Source organism: Phoca vitulina, unplaced genomic scaffold (assembly GCF_004348235.1).
Source record: "Phoca vitulina isolate PV1807 unplaced genomic scaffold, GSC_HSeal_1.0 scaffold21, whole genome shotgun sequence".
Classification (NCBI taxonomy): domain Eukaryota; kingdom Metazoa; phylum Chordata; class Mammalia; order Carnivora; family Phocidae; genus Phoca; species Phoca vitulina.
The window spans coordinates 2,168,076-2,189,814 of record NW_022589724.1 but is presented as its reverse complement, the minus strand read 5'-3'; the positions used below and the strand labels follow the sequence as shown (position 1 = coordinate 2,189,814).

The window sequence follows — 21,739 nt, the reverse complement described above, 5'->3', positions numbered from 1 at the left end:
TTTAATTTCAACATGGTTGGAGACGATACTTCCTATGATTTCAATTTTGTTGTTGAGACTTATTTTATGGCACAGCATATGGTCTTCCCTGGAGAATGTTCCATGTGGACTTGAAAAGAATGTGTGTTCTGCTAGTGGTGGGTGGTGGTCTACAAATGTCAGGACAAGTTGACTAACAGCGTTCTCTTATATGCTTTTTTGTCAGATTCTTCTATCAATTACTAAGAGTAGGATATTGAAATCTCCAAATATTATTGTCAAATTGTCTATTTCTCCTTCCAAATCTGTCACTTTTTCTTCATGTATTTTGGGGCTCTGTTGTTAGGTGCATATACATTAATAGTTGTTATATCTCCCTGATATAGTGACCCTTTTTAAAATCATTTGAAATGTCCTCTATTTCTAGTAATATTTCTTGTCTCAAAGCCCACTTTGCCTGATATTAATATAGCCATTCCAGCTTTCTTATGGTTACCATTTGCACAGTATATATTTTTCCATACCTTTACTTTCAAACTATTTGTCTTTGTATCTAAAGTATGTCTCTTATAAACACCATGTAGTTGAGTTTTGCTTTTTTTTATCCATTCCAACAACTTCTACCTTTTAAGTATTTAGTCCAATCACATTTAATGAAATTATTGGTATAGTTAAGAGTTATGGCTACCATTTTGTTATTTGTTTTTCAAATGTGTCATATCTTTTTGCTTCTCTGTCCCTCTCTTGCCGCCTTCTTTTGTTTAACATTTTGATTTCTGTTGATTTTTTAACTCTATTTTTTTGAGCATTGTGTTAGTGCCTGCTCTAGGGACTACAATAATATGCATTTCAATTTATCACAGTCTTCTTCAGATTAATACTAACATAATTTCAATAAAACATAGAAGTTTGTTTCAATATAGCTCCATTTCCTACTCCCTCCTTTGTGCTATTATTATAATATACATTGCATCTATGTTAGAGTGTTATCATTATTGCTTTATACAATAATGTGCCATTTAAAAAAGAAAAAAATATATTTATTGTGTAGGCAAATGTCTCCCCAAGATTCCCATCCTCTGGCTATTCAATCAAGGTACTGCCACGAAAGGGCTTTACAAATGAAATTAAGGTTACTAAATGGGGAAATGATCCTAGATTATCCAGATGGGCCCAATGTAATCACACTGTAATGACATGTAACCTATGAACAATAGAAGAGGGGGGTAGAAGAGTCCCAACAGAGAAAACTGCAGTGGAAGAGAGAAACGAGATGAGGCAGAAGAGGAGATCAGAGAGATGAAGTATGAGAAGGACCCACATTACTGTTGCTGGCTTTGAGGATAGAGGAAAGGAACCAATAACCAAGAATTGTGAGTGGCTTCTAGAGGTTGAGAACAACTCCTCTGACAGCAAGGAAATGGGGACCTCAGTCTTACAACCTCATGGAGCCGAATTTTACCAACAACCTGAATGAGCTTGGAAGTGAATTTATCCTAACCCTCTAGAAGGAATGCAGTACAGCCAACACCTTGATTTTGAACTTCTAAAACATGGAGCAGAGAACCAACTCAGCTATATTATACTTGGACTTCCAAACTACAGAAGCATGCGATCATAAATGGGTATTGCTGTAAATGAGTACATTTGTGGTAATTTGTTATATCAGTAATACATGTACACAATCCTTTATATTTACTCCTATATTTACCATTTCCAGTAGTCTTCCTTCCATCCTGTGGATTTGAGTGACCATATGTTATTTTCATTCTGAAGGGTTTCTTTGAAAGCAGATCCACAGGCAGCAAACGGAGTCTTTTTATCTCTTTAGTTTGCCACCTTATTTTTTGTCTTCATTTTTCAAAGCTAATTGTATCCAAATCCAACCAAAAATCCCTGGAGCTTCCTGAAAGTGCAAGCATCACCCATGAACCCACAGTCCCTCCGTTGGTCTTGAGTCAGAGATTCCCAAGGGGACTGTTATCCTAAGCAGGCTTTAAGATTAGATGTAGAAATACCAGACACTCTGGGGCCTACTGGGGAGAGTGGCAACTTAATCGGAATCTGCAGGCCCTAAATCGGAGTCAAAACCACAGGGTGGATTTCCAGCCCTTCTGAGCTGGCTAGAGGGGCTTGGGGCAGCAGGAGTCACCTCCCCTACACTCTTGTGAATCCAGTAGTTGGTAAAAGGAAGGAAAGATCTGAGCTTGGTGTATAAAAGTCTGCTCCGTTGTACCCAGTGCCCTCCCTGAGCCTCCCCTACTCAGGAACCAGAGAGAAGTGTGCCTGTAGGTCATCCAAAGCATATTCTGCTTGTACTGTTTTTAACTGCTGTAGCCTGTTCAGATCTAGGTAGGTCTGCTACATATTGAGAACATCTAGAATGTTCAGCTTTCTAAGTTTCTGGGGGTTTTGTTATTTTTATGAGAGATTTTTGAGGCCTCATTCTCTCTCCTTGACACTGAGGTAAACACTAAGGCTGGCTCTGGGGCTTGCCCAGCTGCCACTGGGCCTCCCAAGCTACAAGGCTTTGAACTCCCAAATCAGACTCCCAGGGAACAAGCCAGGAGTGAAAAAAGCTCACAAAGTGGAAGGCCAGTGAAGGAGAGGTGGCTACCCCTGAGCCTCTTATCTGCCCTCTCTGGCCTCACCCCTAAAAATCCACACCCAGTTCACCTTCATCCATTCCCTAAAGGCTCCTCTCAGTCCTCTGTCCCCTCAGTTGGCCACCATCTGTCCTAGTTCCAAAAATCAGGTGAGATCATACATATGAAAGCACTTGGAAAAACTCAAACACTAGGTAATGACAAGTGTGCATTTCTCCACATCTGGAATTAAGTCTCAAACGTGCATTTAATCCATCCCTCACTGAGTGCCCACATCTATTTCAGCTTATGAATCCCATGACCGCCTGACTCCTCTTGTGAGTATCAGGGGTGCCAAGCAACAGTTCTAGTGTTATTTTATGGTTGATGTTCATAACCTTTCCTACGTAGTTTTTCCTTTTAAAATGTCTAACATTGGGGTACCTGGGTGGCTCAGTTGGTTGAGCGTCCGACTCTTGGTTTTGGCTCATGTCATGATCTCATAGGTGAGTGGATGGAGCCCCCAAGACAGGCACCCCACTCAGGCTCAGCAGGGGGACTGCTTAAAGATTCTCTCCCTCTGCTACTCCCCCCACTCGTGCACGTACTCTCTAAAATAAATCTTTTAAAAAAATAAAAATGCCTAACACTACCAAATAGTTTCTTAATCACATCTCCCTTTAAACAAAGAAGCAGACCTCCCTGTACACCATCTACTACAACATTAAGATCCCAAGTGTTTTTGTGCTGCCTACCACAGTATGTGCACATTTTATTATTGGTCTACATCAATACTCCCCTTTACTTCCGATTTTTCTTACCTCTCTCAATGGATTCTTTCCCCTTAGAAATAATACTTAAGTGGCCAATCCCCCTTTATAATTCTGTTCTTTCTAACAGAAAATAGTTAAGTTTCTTACCTTTTCCATTTCTCTTTAGCTCTCATAAAAACTCCTTTATTTCCGTAATGATTTAATATTATTTGTTTCTTTCCCAATTCTTAAAAATTATGCATGGCTGAACCATGCATGACTGAGCCTTAGATTTTATAACATCAAGTTTTTCTACTCATATTTCAGAATAGCCCCATTGTTTTGTAAATCTTCAACTGTAAAACAAACAAAAAAAAGTGCAGAGTTGCAAGATATGTCCATGAGACCACATATGTAAAAACATTTTTTCTAAGTTAGAAGAGACCAGTATAAAGCTGGTTCTGCTGTTTCTCTGAATCTATGTTTTAAAAATAATTCCACTTTTTTCCATCTTTCAACAAAAGCTCTACATCCTAGTGATGTGTCTTCTTTATTATGGAGAAAGAAAAAAAAAAATCCCTAAATCCAGTCTTTGAATTGAAGTGACAATCTGCAATTCAAGAGCAAGCCAATCCACAAAACCACTCCCAACTGTTTTGGGGGCCACATCTCCTCATTCACTATCTGCTGTTTTCTCATGAGCCAAGTTTCCACTCCCAGCATACTAACTGTTCAAATCTACTTAAAAAAAAAAAAAAAAGCAGCCAAGCCTATTTCTACAAATTATGCCAATTCTCACAAATCCTTCAATTAGGAAAGATGAAAACACTCTAAATTTCCTTTGAAAATAACTGCAAAACTTTGAGAATCAAAGTAATAAGATCACTTTAACACAACCTTAGCAAATCTGCTGAGCAAGAGGCAACATAGTTCACAGGGAGGCAGGTCCCATCCTGCCCACTGTCAGATCAGCAACCCCTGCACACGTCGGAAGAAGCTACCACGCCCATGGAGGCACCTTGGGGCAGGTGGGCACTTCTCAACCACATTACGATGTAACTTGTACTGGGGAATAATCCAAAAATTCTAATATCTATCTACAGCAACTACGTTTCATAACAGCATGGCTCGGTCCAATATACACACTTTATTTTAAATTATGCCACTAGCACTTGGGAAAAAAAGTCATTTATTTGCATTGCTTCCATTTTTCTACTGTAGTGTTAGGACTTGACATAAGCATCGCTCTTCTACTTCCTATTTACAACTCATTCAGAATATTACTACAAATACAATATACAACTTTTAAAAACTTATGGGGAACTGCAATTTTTGTTTTTCTTTCCTCTTTACAGTTTTCTCAAAATCATTCAACTTAAATGAAAATTTATATGGACATTTTCTGTACACATCTGAAAGGGCAGAGATCACACTGATAAAGCCAAAAGAATTTTGCACAAATACAATAAAATACAGAAAACAAAAACTATAGAAGATGTTATTAGGGGTACAAATATAAACAATACAGTACCATTTCAGTAATTTAGCAACATAACACTCATACTTCATAGAAATAAAACTGCAAACCTGGAGAATGCTCTGACAAATATTAAACATTATATATACAATGAGGTAAATGTACCTTGGTCTCTTGAGAGGTAATTTAAGTTTAAAGCAATTGACATTTTGAAGCATCTCCTTGACATATAAAGAAATATCAAACACCCCATTCCATTGGCACAATGTGAAAAAGGGATATCAAAACACGGTTCATGATATTCAATTCACAAATCTTGTTAAAAAATAAAAACAAATTCACTTAAGTTCTTTTTTTAAGCTTTAAGAAACAGGTTGAATGTTATTAAACACATTCTTTAAAGTCTACAATTACAAATAAGATTGCATAATGGTGTTGAAAAGTTTAAGTGTACTGACAATCCTCAGAATGTCTTAGAATTCCAGCATTCCTAGAGAGAGGGCCCATGGGTAGTCCAGCATTCCAAAACAGACACAAGGAGCTACAGATTACATGTGCAGACCTATTCTTTAGGATCTCAAAAATATCTGAACTGGCATTTCCTGCCATGCTATAACAGAACCATTATCTGGAATCTCCATCATTTGGAGCCAGAACACTGCCACAGTCAAGAAACAAAAAGAACCAGCTGACCTAACAATCACTCTTTCAGTGCAAGGATAAAAATAAACTCTTGATAGGACATGTCTAAGGGGATACTGATTTTGTTCTGCATTTTAATTAGCACTATGCCATCTTGTTTTATAAAATACTCTATACGGGACAGCTCTCGGATGTAGAGGAGGAACTGAAGGTAGCTCATGCATGAGCTGCAAAATGGCCAAGTGACCACTGAAATTTTGTAACAAGAACTGAAATGTGGAATTCTTGATGTTACTAACGATGTCACTGTGCACGGACTCAAGGCACTTCTTGAGCACTATCACTACAGCAGACTCACAGACTCCGCGCTTCGGACCTCGCCCTGTCCCCTCCAGGACCGGATGTGCCGCTGCTTCTGGCACAACTGCTGCTGCCGTGACTGCTACCTCGCTGCCTTCCCATTCCTTGGCCGCAGCTGAAGTCAAAACAAGGCAGCCAGCAGGGCCATCATCCACCCCATCTCCAAACCTGGAGAACCCTCCCGGCAACATCCAGTGACTCAAGGAAATGGAACCATGTCCCGTACTTCCGTCAACCATTTTACTCTAGATTTCCAAAGCAGCTATGCAGTCAAAAGGCTGCTGAGGGGAGGTGGGCGGGGAAGGATGGTGGCAAGGCAATTCATCTCTGAGTCAGGGACCAGCAGGAAGGTAGGCTGAGAGAAACTTAAGCTAAAGTTAGGAAGGGCGGGCTAGGGATTCCTGCGCCCCACTGGGTCATACCTCCCTCATCCCCATTCCTCCGGGGTACTGACGAAATGGATGTGGACAAGTAATTGGTCTGAAGGTATATTTTAAACCAAGTTTAATTTTGGAAGGTGAGCATCTGAAGATAGGCAGTATAAGCAAAGGCTTGTGAATCTAAATGAGAAAATCAATACCCTAGTCAAACGTATCTGCGGTTATGGCCACAGTAATCATGATCTATTTCATTTTTAAGTGACTTTCATTTTCAATATTAACTAATCGGAGTTTATCAAACTGTCATTAGCCAGAAAAGGAATTTGCTGCAGTAATATGTAAACCGAATTTAGAACTAAACTCCAACTTTTAAAAAAATTCCCTGACTCACCAAAAGTACATTTTATCCACTTAAGCAAGAATAGTATAATTGCAACTCAATCTTTGATTTAATAAAGAATATCTTCAGTAAAAGTTGATTACCTTATATGAAAGTGAGAAATCATGTATCTCAATTTTAAATCAGACAAGAACTTTTGGTATGTTCTTAAAATTATATAAAAATAGTTTTAGCATTGGTCCCCTGGATTTCATAAAGCAGATCTGGTAGGCATAGAAATGGCCAAGAAAAAAAAAAAAGTACCTAATCAGAGAGCTAGAGATTATTAAACAGGAAATATAACGTAATTATAAAACAAAGCCCTCAACGTCTGTCATTCATTTGCGTTGACAAAATCATGGTAACTACAGAAAAAAACTCAAATTTGGAGTCAAAATATTAACCTCTAAGCACATTTTTCCCCATGATGTTTTTAACACATGAAACTGACACTAAATTCCTATGCATATGTCATTCATTCTAAAATTACTTTGGCTTTAAGACCAAATAGTCTTTCAAATTTATTCTATGTATAAGAGAAAAGACATGATCAGAATGCAGCTCAGTCAGCGTAAATGGCCACTATCTCTTACTGACCAAATACTATAAAGGTTATTCTGACCCTTTCATTTGGAAATTGATAGCACTATAAAGTCAATGTCTTGCCTCATTGCTATGATAGTTTTTCTCCCATCAGAATAAGATCACAGTGATAAAGAGAACTCTGAAAACCGTAAAAGCCCTAAAAGACTTTTAGCACTGGAAGTAAAAATCAGTTACTATAAGCCAGTTTCAACTTAGTGTGAAGACCATGACAAGTTTGCTTTAAACATAGAATTTGACTGAGAACATCTGTAAATGGAGAACCAATACTCAGAATGTTCTTTAGCTACCACTCTCCCAAATATCAAGGGTGTACTAAACTTATTACCTAACCATGTAAATTAAGCAGTTGCAGTATCTGCACACAGAAGGAAAGACTGATTTAGAAGCTGCCTTCTTCAAAGTGTAGTGAGACCTCAGAACCACGCTAACTCTAACCTTAGTTACAAAGACAGAAAGTCCACCGAACACTGACTCCTACATAACAACTGTGACTCTCCTGCACACCTGTCATCTACTCAAATGATTAACTACCTTTACCTTCCTAGAAAAAGGTCTATTATTCAACATTAACACACCCTAATTTTAAATGTAATTCATTTCTTAAAAAAATAACACTGTCTTTGATCAGATAAAGAAAAAAATGGCTTACAGAATGCCACACAACTTTTCACAAGCAGCTAGACAAATTTTCCCTTTAAGAAAAATTAGTCTGTATGCTACAAGTTTTAAATTATTAGAGTACTATAAGCATCTACAGTGCCACTTGATTTTTTTAAGGTATACTTAGACAACACAATTTAGATGCAAAAGCTTGATGTGAGAATATTAAAAAATGACCATGATAACATTTATCAATTAATGCCACTTCATTTCTTTAGTGGTTTAAGCACATTTTGGTAGGAGAAAGGCATTTTCAAAATGGAATACCAAATGACATACTACAAAAAACCTTCCAAAAAACAAAACAGAAAAGTCTGGGTTACCCAGATAAATAAATTTTTTGAATTAAAATACTACAGCTTTTAAGACACAGACTGTAAGCATTAGAAAGACACAGAAGCGGCACTTACTGGTATAGTACAATCCCATTTTGAAGGCATGTAATGTTCTGAATATGTGAAAGAACAGTAATAGTATACAAAATACAATTGCATAAATTATGTTCCTCACTACTATATGAGGTCATTTTTAGACTCAAGATAAGAGTTTTATAAGTGTTAGTTTTAAGATCCTGAAAATTATAGAACAGTACATTCAAAGTCTGAATCAAGGAAACTCTTTAGTGGTTCAGAATCCTCTGAGAATGTACTAACCAGGAATAAATCACTTTCTTTAAAAATAAGAAATGTTTTGTATAACTCAACAATCCAGCTCCTTTACCCTTAAAGATGATCTTCAGCACAGCAGAGTTAACCTAAAGTTAAGACCAGCAATCATCTTTAAAAAAAAAAAAAAAAAAAAAACCAAGTTTTGTGTTAATAAAAAATAAAGGTAGACTACACAACATTTTGTAACTGTCCTGGGAAAGAAGTGTTCATAGTGCACAGAAAGGACCCACACGGCTGTTTCCTGGGTCCAAAGAAATCCTGGGGAGTTTCTCGATGACCTTATTACACTGTTGCAAAAGGAAGCAATATCCTTCTATTCCCTCTCAGTGAGGTAGAACAATTGACCTCCCAAATTAAAACCCAGGAGCAGATCTGAAGGAAAAGCAGAGTTCAGGCAAAGCTGCAGAACTACATTTTGATGCCTTCCTGTTGACTGAGTTGTGACAATGTTTTCTTAATACGCAAAGCCGTAAGCCTCGCTGCTCCGTTGGCATACCAACATTCTCTCATAATTTTAGCCATTACTCTCAAAGCCTGCAAAAAAATAGAAGAAAAATAATTAATGAGTGCCAATGAGTGCTTTCCATTCATCTGAATAAGATCTTTTTTCTGTACATCTTCTTTCCAAGTGACGTATGTTCAATTGTTTTGTTATATTTCCGCATTATTTGTAATAGCAAATAAAGAGAAATGACTTCAATTCCCATCATTGGGGTACTGGTGTCAGCAGCTGGAAAGCAGATGGATGAGGGCCAACTTACTTAGCAGATCTGAAAAAGCTGAATCCTAAACCAGAGCTGTCAAGGCAAAAAAGGAACCTCACTCACATAGAAACTCCCCTAGAACCAAGGAATTAACTGCACTGAGTTCCTCTGATGTGAAGTTCAAGCTAAACACATGAGGATCAGCCAAAAGAGCTGGAACCCCAGATACCTGCCCCTCCCCGAGCTTCACACGGTTGGGTGACTGCCCTACTCTCACCCCAGCAAAAGATTAGAGGTTGTATCTGGGAGGGTAAAACAGAGATTTCCAACTTGGGGAACATGGGGGCAAAGTTCCATACTAACAACTCACTAAATGGTAAGACCATAGGTTTTCTCCCTAAAACACAGGCAGCAATTTGTAGATACTCCTCCAGGTAAGAGACTGAGTCTTCTCTGGGAAATGTGAGCCCAAGAGGAAAGACCTGAAGATACTGACATGTCAGTGGTTCCCAACAACTGATGGAAGCAACCCAGTTAGGTCACCCTAAAGGTCACAGTGGATAAGTGCTGTTCATATGCACAAAGCTTCCATCAGCTTCCAGTGTCCTGTTTCTAAACATGAAGAGAACAGGAGTTTATGTGCTATGTGCTATGGTGAGAGCTGTGAATTGTCTAAGACTGATGAATCACAGACCTGTACCCTTGAAACAAATAATACATTATATATAATTTAAAAAAAGAGACAGAGAATAGGGCTTTGATCAGACATCAGAGAAAGCAGTATGAATGCAGAAGCTGATACAAACAGACTAAAGTAACTTGGACAAAACAGTTGTACAGAGAAGAAAATATCAATAATTTATTATTAATATCCTCAAAGAGATAAAGAAAATACTCATATTCATCACTGACAGTTTTTTGCTTCTTGTTTGACTTTGGAAAAACGTGACAGAAGAATTGGAAAATAAACCTGATTAAAAAAAGATAAAAGTTGATAAACCTTGCAGAAAGTTTAGAAAAAAATCAAGGATGGATAAGAGGGAAAAGATAAGAAAATGAGAAGGCCTCTTAAGGGGTCTAACATTCAAAACTAGAGTGGAAGAAAGAGAACAGAGGAAAACAGAAAGGAACAAATCAAAGAAATACTTCAGGGACATTTCCTAGAAATGAACATTGGTTTCCATATAAAAACGACCAAATGCCCAACACATACATATACTCAATTCTACAAAATTATAAATTTATGGAGAGCCTACCATTTACCAGAATCCATCCTAGGTACTGGGGATACAAAAGAGAACAGACAGACAAAATCCCTATCCTCATAAAGCTCATGTTCTAGGGAGCCAAAGCATATCGTTAATAAACAAGTGAAATACATGGACTGTCAGTGGTAAGTGCTAAGGAGAAACATCATTTAGGGAAGGAGATAAAATATGCCAGGGAAAGAAGGTGATATTTTAAAGGGATACATAATGTCTACTAATAAGGTAACATCTGAGCAGAGACTTAAAAGATGGTGGGAGTTGAATAAACCAAGAAACAGGAAGTCATGGGGTCCAGGAAGGAAGATTCACTGTAACAGAGGCAAAGGGAATCCCAGGACAAAAGGTGAGGGATATCCCAAGATGAAAGCTGCTCAGTTGGCCTAGGGAGCTACAAGTCCAGACTGGAAAAGATCAGAAGGTTCTGGAAGATACTTCTTAGTTATTCTATCAGTTTCATGTTCTTAATGTGTTTCAACTATTGAGAGGAGATTTATAAACCCCAGAAAAGTGAAAGACTGAATTAGTGTAAAGTGAAATAGAAAACTAACCAAATGGAGAAAAAACAAAAATGACAGCAATGGCATTAATTCAGCACGATGTGACAGTAACTGCAAATTGCATGTGTACTCTTGATGTTTTCTGTTAACTTTTCCTCATGTTTAAAAAGCCATCTGTTTAATAATGTGTTCTACTTATTTAATGAATACATGAATACTTCGAGTTTGCACTTTGCAATATCAAGATCAAATCTGTAAAACACAAAATCTAGCCCAATTTCATTTGTTAAACATGCAAATTCTCTGAGCACACTAAGACGTATTTTTATGTGGGCCTAGATACTTGATTTTGTTGGGAGGTAGCTAAGGAACTCTCTCAATGTCTTGACCACTGAGTCCTACATTATTATTATTTTTTAAAGATTTTATTTATTTATTTGACAGAGAGAGACACAGCGAGAGAGGGAACACAAGCAGGGGGAGTGGGAGAGGGAGAAGCAGGCCTCCCGCCGAGCAGGGACCCCAATGCGGGGCTCGATCCCAGGACCCTGGGATCATGACCTGAGTGGAAAGCAGACGCTTAACGACTGAGCCACCCAGGCGCCCCGAGTCCTACATTATTTTGATATGTAAAATCAACTACTTAAGTCACTAGCTTTTTATTCCTCTTCAGCTATAAAACTTCACATCTGGAGAAAAATGCTCTGCCTTGCCAGTATTATAACAGCGACAGCTAACAATTACATATAGATTAAATAAAATTTGTCTTAGGAATTCTTTAAATTTACAAGTACAAAAACATTTCTAAAATTTTTGTAAGAGCTGGGGTTGAGAATCTCAGACACTGCTGGAAAGCATTTTCCCTACATTCCTGGTGAATGGTCACACAGGTAATCAGATGAGTAAGATGTCAAATCATCAGAACCATCCTCCCAGTCACCTTATCCAACTTCCTCCTTTTAAAAGGCATGTTAGGGTCTGGAAAACTGAAATGATTTGCCCAAAGTCAGACTCTGAAATGGTGGCCAGGCTGTTCTAGAATCCAGGCTTCCTAATTTCCGTCCAGATCCATCCGACTGTTCTGGGCTGCCCTGATCAAAAGGACACATTCATTTAAAATGCATGTGGGGGCACCTGGGTGGCTCAGTCATTAGGCGTCTACCTTCGGCTCAGGTCATGATCCCAGGGTCCTGAGATCGAGCCCCACATCGAACCCCACATCGGGCTCTCTGCTCAGCGGGAAGCCTGCTTCACCCTCTCCCACTCCCCCTGCTTGTGTTCCCTCTCTCGCTGTGTCTCTCTCTGTCAAATAAATAAATAAAATCTTTAAAAAAAAATAAAATGTAGGTGACCTCTATTTGCAGAGGACATGATACTATATATAGAAAACCCTAAAGACTCCACCAAAAAACTACTGGAACTGATAAATGAATTCAGTAAAGTCGCAGGCTACAAAATCAATGTACAGAAATCTGTTGCATTCCTATACACTAATAATGAAACAGCAAGAGTGAAATTAAGAAAACAATCCCATTTACAATTGTACCCAAAACAACAAAGTATCTAGGAATAAACTTAACCAAAGAGGTAAAAGACCTGTACTCTGGAAACTATAAAACACTGATGAAAGAAGTTCAAGACGATGAAAGAAATGGAAAGACATTCTATGCTCATGGGTTAGAAGAACAAATATTGTTAAAATGTCTACACTACCCAAAGCAATCTACACATTTAAAGCAATCCCTATCAAAATACCAGCAGCATTTTTCATAGAACTAAGACAATCCTAAAATTTGTATGGAACCACAAAAAGAACCAAAGCAACCTTAGAAAAACAAAACAACAAAACTGGAGGTCTCACAACTCCAGACTGTTATATTACAAAGCTGTAGTAATTAAAACAGTATAATACTGGCATAAAAATAGACACAGAAATCAATGGAATTGGACAGAAAACCCAGAAATGAACCCATGATTATACGGTCAATTAATCTTTGACAATGGAGGAATGCATATACAAAGGGAAAAAGTCTCTTCAACAAATGGTATTGGGAAACCTGGACAGCTACATGCAAAAGAGCAAAACCGGAACACTTTCTTACACCACACACAAAAATAAACTCAAAATGGATTAAAAACCTAAATGTGAGACCTGAAACCATAAAAATCCTTGAAAAGAGCCCAGGCAATAATTTCTCTGACATTGGCTGTAGCAACATTTTTCTAGATATGTCTCCCGAGGCAAGGGAAATAAAAGCAAAAATAAACTATTGGGACTACATCAAAATAAAAAGCTTCTGCATAGCAAAGTAAACAACAAAACTAAAAGCAACGTACTGAATGGGTGAAGATTATTTTTAAATTAATTTATTTATTTTAGAGAGAGAGAGAAAGAGAGAAGAGAGTGGGGCAAGGGGCAGAGGGAGGAGAGTCTTAAGCAGACTCTGCGCTGAGTGCAGAGCTCGACAGAGGGCTCAATCTCACCACCCTGAGATCATGACTGAGCTGAAACCAAGAGTCGGATGCTTAACTGAACTGCACGACCCAGGCACCCAGAGAAGATATTTTTAAATGACATCTCTGATAAAGGGTTAGTATCCAAAATATATAAAGAACTGATATAACTCAATACCCAAAAACCAAAGAATCCAATTAAAAAATGGGCAGAAGACATGAACAGATATTTCTTCAAAGAAGACATCCAGATGGCCTGCAGACACATGAAAAGATGCTCAACATCGTGCATCATCAGGGAAATGCAAATCAAAACTACAATGAGATATCACCTCACACCTGTCAGAATGGCTAAAATCAAAAACACAAGAAACAACAAGTATTGGCAAGGATGTGAAGAAAAAAAAACCTCCTTGCATTCTTGGTGGGAATGCAAACTGGTGCAGTCATTGTGGAAAACAGTATGGAGGTTCCTCAAAAAATTAAGAAGAGAACTACCCTATGAATCAGCAATCACACTACTGGGTATTTACCCTCCCAAATACAAAAACACTGAAAGGGTTACATGCACCCCTGTGTTCGTTGCAGCATTATTTTACAATAGCCAAACTATGGAAGCAACCGTGTCCACTGATAGGTGAATAGATAAAGATGTGGTATATATACAATGGAATACTGGCCATAAAAAAAAAAAAAAAGAAATCTTGCCATTGGCAACAACATGCATGGAGCTAGAGGGTAAAATGCTAAGTGAAGTCAGTCAGTCAGAGAAAGACAAATACCATATGATCTCACTCATATGTGGAATTTAAGAAACAAAACAAACGAGGGCGCCTGGGTGGCTCAGTTGGTTAAGCGACTGCCTTCGGCTCAGGTCATGATCCTGGAGTCCCTGGATCGAGTCCCGCATCGGGCTCCCTGCTCGGCAGGGAGTCTGCTTCTCCCTCTGACCCTCCCCCCTCTCATGTGCTCTCTCTCATTCTCTCTCTCTCAAATAAATAAATAAAATCTTTAAAAAAAAAAACAAAACAAAACAAACGAGCAAAGAAAAAAAAGTTAACAGCGAGAGAGAGACACACATAAACCAAGAAACAGACTCATAACTACAGAGAACAAACTGATGATTACCAAAGGGGACATGCATGGGGGGGGATGGGTTAAATAGGTGATGGGGATTAGAGAGTGCACTTCTTAAAAAAAAAAAAAAAAAAGATGGTGAACTTACACCCATCCATACTGATAAGTGCATTAAATGTAAATGGAATGAACATTCCATGTAAAAGACAGATAAAATGAAAATGCAGGTGCCTTGGTTCATTGGTAGATTTAAATACTATTCTGAGACATTGATGGCCACTGCAAATGCTCCATGGCCCTTTTGATGTCCTTGAGATTGAACATGAAAACCAAATTACTCTGTTTTTCATTCACTGGTTTAACTGCCATGGGGAAAAAAAAAGAAAAAGAGGAAGAAGAAAAAAGAAAAGAAAAGAAAATTCCTGTGTCTATTTTCCTTAAAGAAAAGTAGCAAATTTCCACATACCAAGCAGAAGCAGTTTAGAAAATTATGTAGTATCCAAAATAAATACTCACTTCACAACTCTGCCATCTGTTTGGAATATTTGGCCTTAACTTCTGTTCACAAACAACTTTTCTCATTTCTTCAACTGATGGATCAGAAGGTACAAGATCATAATAAGGCAGCTGGTAATCTTCATGAATTCCTATATTGGTTAAAAAAAATATATATTTTTTGAAGAATTTACTCAGATAATGCCAGACCATTCTTTGTCCAGGAACACCCAAGAGTCCTATTTCAGGGTTCCATTGATTAATTAGTGAAGTGGAACAGGGCTTCTAGCTTGCTCTATCTCATCTACATCTGCATCAACAACCCATCTCTCTGAGTTGGTACTGGGTCCACACCTTGAAACTAAGTATCACTATGGGATCAGCAAAGGCTATCTTAATGATGGTTAACTATGAGCTGTAATGACCTGATTGATATTTTCCCAAAGAACCCTCATGTGCAAGAAATGAGAGTTTTTATTCTGTGAGTGCTCAGCCTTGGTACAGGGATATACACTCTACCACAGAGATGTAAATCCTACAGGCAAATCTGAGGTACAAGTCCTTTACCTCTACTTGGATCTGTCCTCTTTGCTACCATACAGAGACACACTCTCCCTCTTACTGCCATATAAACCTGAGACCCTAGTCTCAACCAAGCCTGGGCCACCAAGGATGAGAAACTATTGCTCAAGTAAATATCCAAAGTGCTCAATCTAAAATTAACTTAAAATAAACTTAGTTTAAAAAGTAGTGTAATGGCAATGTAACTGTATTCTGTATATACAACTTCTAGCTAAGAAGTTAGACAAAATAACCACACATTTGGGGTCGGGGGGGGGGTGAGTTTGACCCAGGTACATGCTAGAAACAGCTTCCTGGGTGGCCTCTCAAGTAGTCTTCCATTCTAAATAACTATTCCAAGATAACAAGGGCTTGGTTTCTGATGCTTCCCAGGATTCAAATGGAAATAGAAAAAGAATACACTAAAATAAGCATGTCATGTCATTTCCCCTCACTGCAGGTTTTATCTCCTTTATTTTCTTTGGCACTCTCAGTGATCACCTGGTAAACATAATTTTAGACCGCTGATGTGTATAATTTCATTCAATTAAAAAAAAGGCTATCCCAGAACAGCTTTTGTTCATAAAAAACTGTTGGGGGAGGGGGAGAAATTTACCACCAATGGAACATCGTCGAGCTATTTCCCAGAATACTAAGCCCATTGCATAGATGTCGGCACGTTTGAAGGATTCAAAGTGTTTCATATTTATGGAATCATCTAGAACTTCAGGGGCCATGTACCTAAAAAAGAAGTCAGCAATTTACTTTATGGAATGGTGGTCACTTTACTTTTGAACTGTTTCATATATTTTCTTTTTTTCCTGAGAATTTTTTTAAAAATCGGTATTAACTTTAAGACTTTTCTCCCCTTTCAGCATGGTTCTGCTACTTTTTAAAATGACTCATACTTCTTATAAAAATTTTCCCAAAGTTCATAAAGTACAAAGTGAAAAATCATTCCATTACTACCACCCAATGTTAACACTTTGATCAACATTCTTTCAGATACCACTATACATATATAGACATATATATCCAGTATTATATAACTGAGACCATACTAAACTCAAGAAAAATATTAAATATCCAAACTGATTTGAAAATTAATGATGTCAACTAAATGCCATGAAAAGCTGAAACAGCAATGTCATGCTATCTGCCTTATGATCTTAGCTTCTAATGAAAGACACATATGTAACAATCATGACTATTAAGAATGTCTTAACACACACCACCTACTTTGTCAAGTACTATGGGGGGACCATATATTTTAATCTAGAAGTCTTCTCACTAAAACAGGATGAAATGATGAGGACATAATCCAGGGAACAAAATAATAGATAAAGAATGAATGCCAGTCCTCCTACTGATGCCACGTTGTAGGGTTCTGAAGTTTTAAAAACCCTACTAAAGTTATACATCAGGATTCATGAAGACCTGCAGCGACCACTGTCCTGGGAGCCTAAGTCAAGAGTTCCGAGAGCCCTTGCTGAATCCAGAAATCATAAATACCACTGAGACAGAATGAAGCTTGGCTCTATCCAAGGCCAAGGCAGTAATGTGGAGATATGCTGTGGCAACATGCTGTGATAATACACACAGAGTAAGGCCTTTTGGGTGAGAAAGGCTGAGGTTCGAATCTCAGCTCTTCAGGTTACCATGTGTATGAGGCTGACCCCGTGACCTGCCTTCCACGGGGCTGTTTCCTCATCTGTGAAATGAGGACAACGTCACCCACCTAGTCATGTTCTTTAGAAAACTTGTGGATTCAACAAACACAAGGCTGCTCTCAAGCAGCTTGCAGTCCAATGGAACATATACACAAATAAATGGAGAGTTATAATGTGCTAAGTGCCCTAATGGTCCAGGTTCAGCCTGCTATGAGAGCCCTTGGTAAGGGCACCTCAGTCCAGAAAGGGCTTCCTCTGAGAAAGGAAGGGTGAGTACAAGTCAGGGAAACAGCAGGGCAAAGTCTGCTCTAAGACACAGTACATGCAGAAATTCTAAGGAAGAAAGAAAGGTGTATTTCCAGGAACTAAAAATCAGAAAATAGTTGGGCTAGCTACAGTATAGCATTTGAAGAGAGCATTAACTGAGATTATATATATATATATGACACATTAAAATGACTGGCACATACTGGGCACCCCATAAGCATCCGCTACTACTGTTATTATAATTAATATAACGAATGATAGTATTTTCTGGAAGGGCCACCTTTCATCAGCAGGCATCTTTAAAAGTCAGGTAACCTTGGCTTCAGAGCAGGCAAGACCATGAGATCTTCTACCTGTGGGCAATCTAATAAAGTACAAGTTTGAGTTTCAGAAGATATGTACATAAAAATGAGAAGGAAATGAAAAAGAAGTTGATTTCAGAAGATATTAAACACTCTTCACAATATACCTTTTTGTTCCCACTCTGTGATTTGGAGCAATATCAATTGTATCTGTGGCTGAATCGTGTCTCACTGCCAGTCCTAAGTCTGCAATACAGCAAGTTCCATTCTTCTTTACCAAGATATTCTTGGATTTCAAATCTCTATGAGCAATGGCTGGCTTCCCTAAAGAAACCAAAAGTAAACGTGATTGCTTAAAAGGTGATACCAATCACAATTCTCCCCCTTAAGTTCAAAGCCTCTACTCCTATCCCAATGTCAAAGCATTTCAGCTCACATCACCCACAATACCTGGACAATTACTAAACAACCTCAAGTGAATCATTATACCAAAAGTTGCTGAAATTACATTTCTTCGAAGAAAATAGAGAAAATAAGATGCTCTAAAAAATGGTGCTCAAAAATTGTAAGTCTAACAACTCAAAGACTGGGGGTTAAAGATGTTTGTTTGTTGACATCTTATGAATTATTTATGGAACTCTTGTCACAGACTGATATTTCAGTCCAAGGACCATGCATCTACACCACTTCCTTTACCTACCAACTATAATATACTCAGTATTAAATTTACAACCTTTAAATACTAACAGTGGAAACCCTGGAGCCCTCCTACACTGTTGGTAGGAATGTAAAATGGTGCAGCCACTTGGGAAAAAAGAGTCACAGTCTGGTAATGCCTCAAAACCGTTAGTTGCTGTATAATCCAGTAATTCCACTGTATAAGAGAACTGAAAACATATACCCACACACACACACACACACACACACACACAAAGTGTACACCAATGTTCATAGAAGCATTATTCACAAAAGCCCAAAGTGGAAACAACCCAAGTGTCCATCAACTGATGGACAAATGTGGTATATCCAAACAATGGAATATTACTCAGCCATAAAAAAGAATGAAGTACTGATACATGCTATAACATGGATGAACCCTGAGAACATGCCAAGAGAAAGAAGCCAGCCACAAAAGATCACATATGACACAATTCCACTTATAGGAAATGTCCAGAATAAGCAAATATATAAAGGCAGAAAGTAGATTAGTGGTTGCCCAGGACTAAGGAGTTTGGGAGGAAATGGGGAGTGACTGCTATGGGCACAGTGTTTCTTCTTGGAGTGATGAAAATGTTCTAAAATGGACTGTGGTGATGCACAACTCTGTGAATACACTAAAAGCCACTGAACTGTACACTTAAAATGGGTGAATTGTATGATATGTGAATCATAACGCAATACAACTGTTATTATCAACAACAGTAACAATTACAAAGATGAGGGAGACTAAGATGTGAAAGAGCATGTGTATGGTAAAGTGGGGAGTGAGGGAGCCACCAGGTGGCAAGAGGATAATCACTAGAGGAGAGAGATATATTGGCATGTGACAATCCTACATGGCATAAAAATTATACCATAACAATTTCATAACTAAAATTTAGTATATAATTTTTCAACTACAAAATGGTCTCATGCAGTCTCCTTATCTCAGAGTCAAATATAATTATTAGATTGCCAGATAACATTAGGTGGCATGTTGATTTTTAAAAAGCATTTTTCACATTACATTTGATACTACACATAAAAACACACATTCTTTCAGACTTGAATTCTAAAGTCGAGATCCTCAAAAATCACAAGACTAGATGCTACTTTTAAGAACTCACATACATATCAGTTTTGTTACAATGACTAGAGAATCTCTAAACAAATTCCCATATTCCTAACTCCACCTGAGATTTTCAACAGAAAGATAAAATAATTTCATTAAAAACCGCATTTTAAACATCTTTATTTAGGCTGACTTCTTAAAAAATTTTCTAACGGACATTAGATTCATGGGAATTTAAAGCTTAAATAACATAAGTACTTTGAGTTACCTTGGGTACCAACAATCTCCATGTGGAGATGGGCAAGTCCACTTGCTGTGGACAAAGCAAGTTTTATCATTCCTTCCACAGTAACTGTATATCTGTTCAAATAATCAAAAAGGGATCCATGCTCATGATAATCTGACACCAACCAGAGCTGAGTCCATGTGCCATTATCTGTAGAGTAGAATAACAATGTTTCAGATGGGTTGTAGAACATCAATTTATCTACTCAAAAGTTACCACTTTTTACTCTCAATCCTGAATTCCACAACTGCAACATGACAGTACCTTAAGTTTGAATATTATTTCCTTCATATTTTCACTGTCTTACACTTTTACATACATATCTTTTAGATCCTCTGAGTAAGCCCCCTATTCTTGAGATAAGGCAAGGATAACTAATCCCATTTAAGAGATAAGGAATCACAGTTCAAAGATGGTGATTTCGAATCTACACAGATGGTGGCAGAGCTGGGACTCCTGAGTGGCTAGAAAAATGTCTGGTTCAGGTGGGGTGCTCAGTAGTTGTTTCTGGAAGGAGGAAGGGAAAGGGGAGTGGGTGGAAGATGAGAAGTATCCGGAGCCTCGTGTAGCCACAGTAGGAATGGAATAGTATAGGACAAAACTGAAAGTGAGCTTAAATGAAGAAATACAAGCTTTAATCACAGACTATACATTCAGTTCACAAAGAAGCCAGATAAGAGATTATTCCAAGGTTTCCAGCTTAGAAAAAAATATAAAAATAGTGGTATCATTAACAAATGGTAAAGCTGGAACAGAAACTAAAATGTCAGGAGGAAAAAAAGCTGGGGCTGAACCCAGTTTTACACAAGGTGATTCTGAACTTCGACAACTAGGAATATGTATTCCAAAAATTTGTTTGTAAACTAATACATGGCTTCGAAATGTGTTTTCCCATGGGAATCATGGTAAAAACTCTGGCTAGGCTTCTAGGTTAGGCTGGTCCACAAAAGCCTATTTAACCTAGGAGTAGCAAGAAAACCATACACTAGGAAGCAGCACAATTCAGTAAAAGATACACATTTGGAGTCATTCTGACCTGGGGGGAAACCCAGGGCCTAGTTATTATTGACTATGTGACCTCAGATAAGTTTCTTAACCAATGAGGCTCTGTTTCTTCTTTTACACAGCAAGAATACCTTACTTTTGCAAAACTGTTAAGAAGAGTTAAAAAACAGGACAACTGATTAAGCATTTAATGGAATGCATGGCTCATAAGAATTTAAAATGGGCTGTCTCCTTCCCTATTGGTTGTAAAAACAAACAAAAAAAACCCCACCCCAATTAACATAAAACAGATTCTATAATTTTGAAAGTGGTACTTGAAGGAAAGCAACTCTGATTAGATGAGATTAAGAAAGGTATTTTCAGAAGATTCGGGAGGGGATTTCTGGGTACTTTCAAAACAATTTAGATACTCATGACACTAGTTCTTTACAAACTATATATATAAACAAAGCTTACTCTTCATAAACTTTATAAACTGATTCTATTCAAACTTGTACCTTTTCTTTTCCCTGATACAAATGCATCACTATTTTTACCTGCATGCTTAATCATGACTGAATTCTGAAAGGCTGACAAATTAAGAGGAACACAGGCAGATGGAAGAAAGGGAGATTTTCTGAGGTAATTAACAAGAGAAGCAGAAGAAGGATATTTAAGAGGCTGTGTAATATAAAGGGCTGTCTGAGGTGGAATTAACTAAATCAAGAGGATAAAGATAAAGGAGAAGGGAAATAGAGTGGATGGGCTAAAGTCCATTAACCCCTGACAAAGAAAGAAGAGAGTAGGGAAGATCCAAGAGGGTGAGCCAGTTCCCATGGTGACCACCAGGTGACAGCACCAGCTTAGCTTGGCTGCTGCCTGAGCAAATGGGAAAAGAAAGTTCAGGGCACAAAG

At 38.0% G+C, this 21,739-nt stretch overlaps 1 protein-coding gene across 2 annotated transcripts in view; it reads right to left on the bottom strand.

The window, feature by feature from the left end:
• Positions 1 to 4,449: 4,449 nt before the first annotated feature.
• Positions 4,450 to 21,739, bottom strand: part of TGFBR1 (transforming growth factor beta receptor 1) — a 57,329-nt gene continuing 40,039 nt past the window's right edge. Inside the window, exons 5-9 of one of the 2 annotated variants that reach the window (XM_032418403.1) lie at positions 19,823 to 19,990; positions 17,951 to 18,107; positions 16,161 to 16,285; positions 15,005 to 15,135; positions 4,450 to 9,022 (exon numbers count right to left, since the gene is read on the bottom strand). In XM_032418403.1, the coding sequence (XP_032274294.1) occupies positions 8,897 to 9,022; positions 15,005 to 15,135; positions 16,161 to 16,285; positions 17,951 to 18,107; positions 19,823 to 19,990 (707 nt within the window). In that variant the 3' untranslated portion in view covers positions 4,450 to 8,896. The remainder of the gene's footprint in view (positions 9,023 to 15,004; positions 15,136 to 16,160; positions 16,286 to 17,950; positions 18,108 to 19,822; positions 19,991 to 21,739) is intronic. The other variant, XM_032418405.1, reaches the window with a different exon arrangement.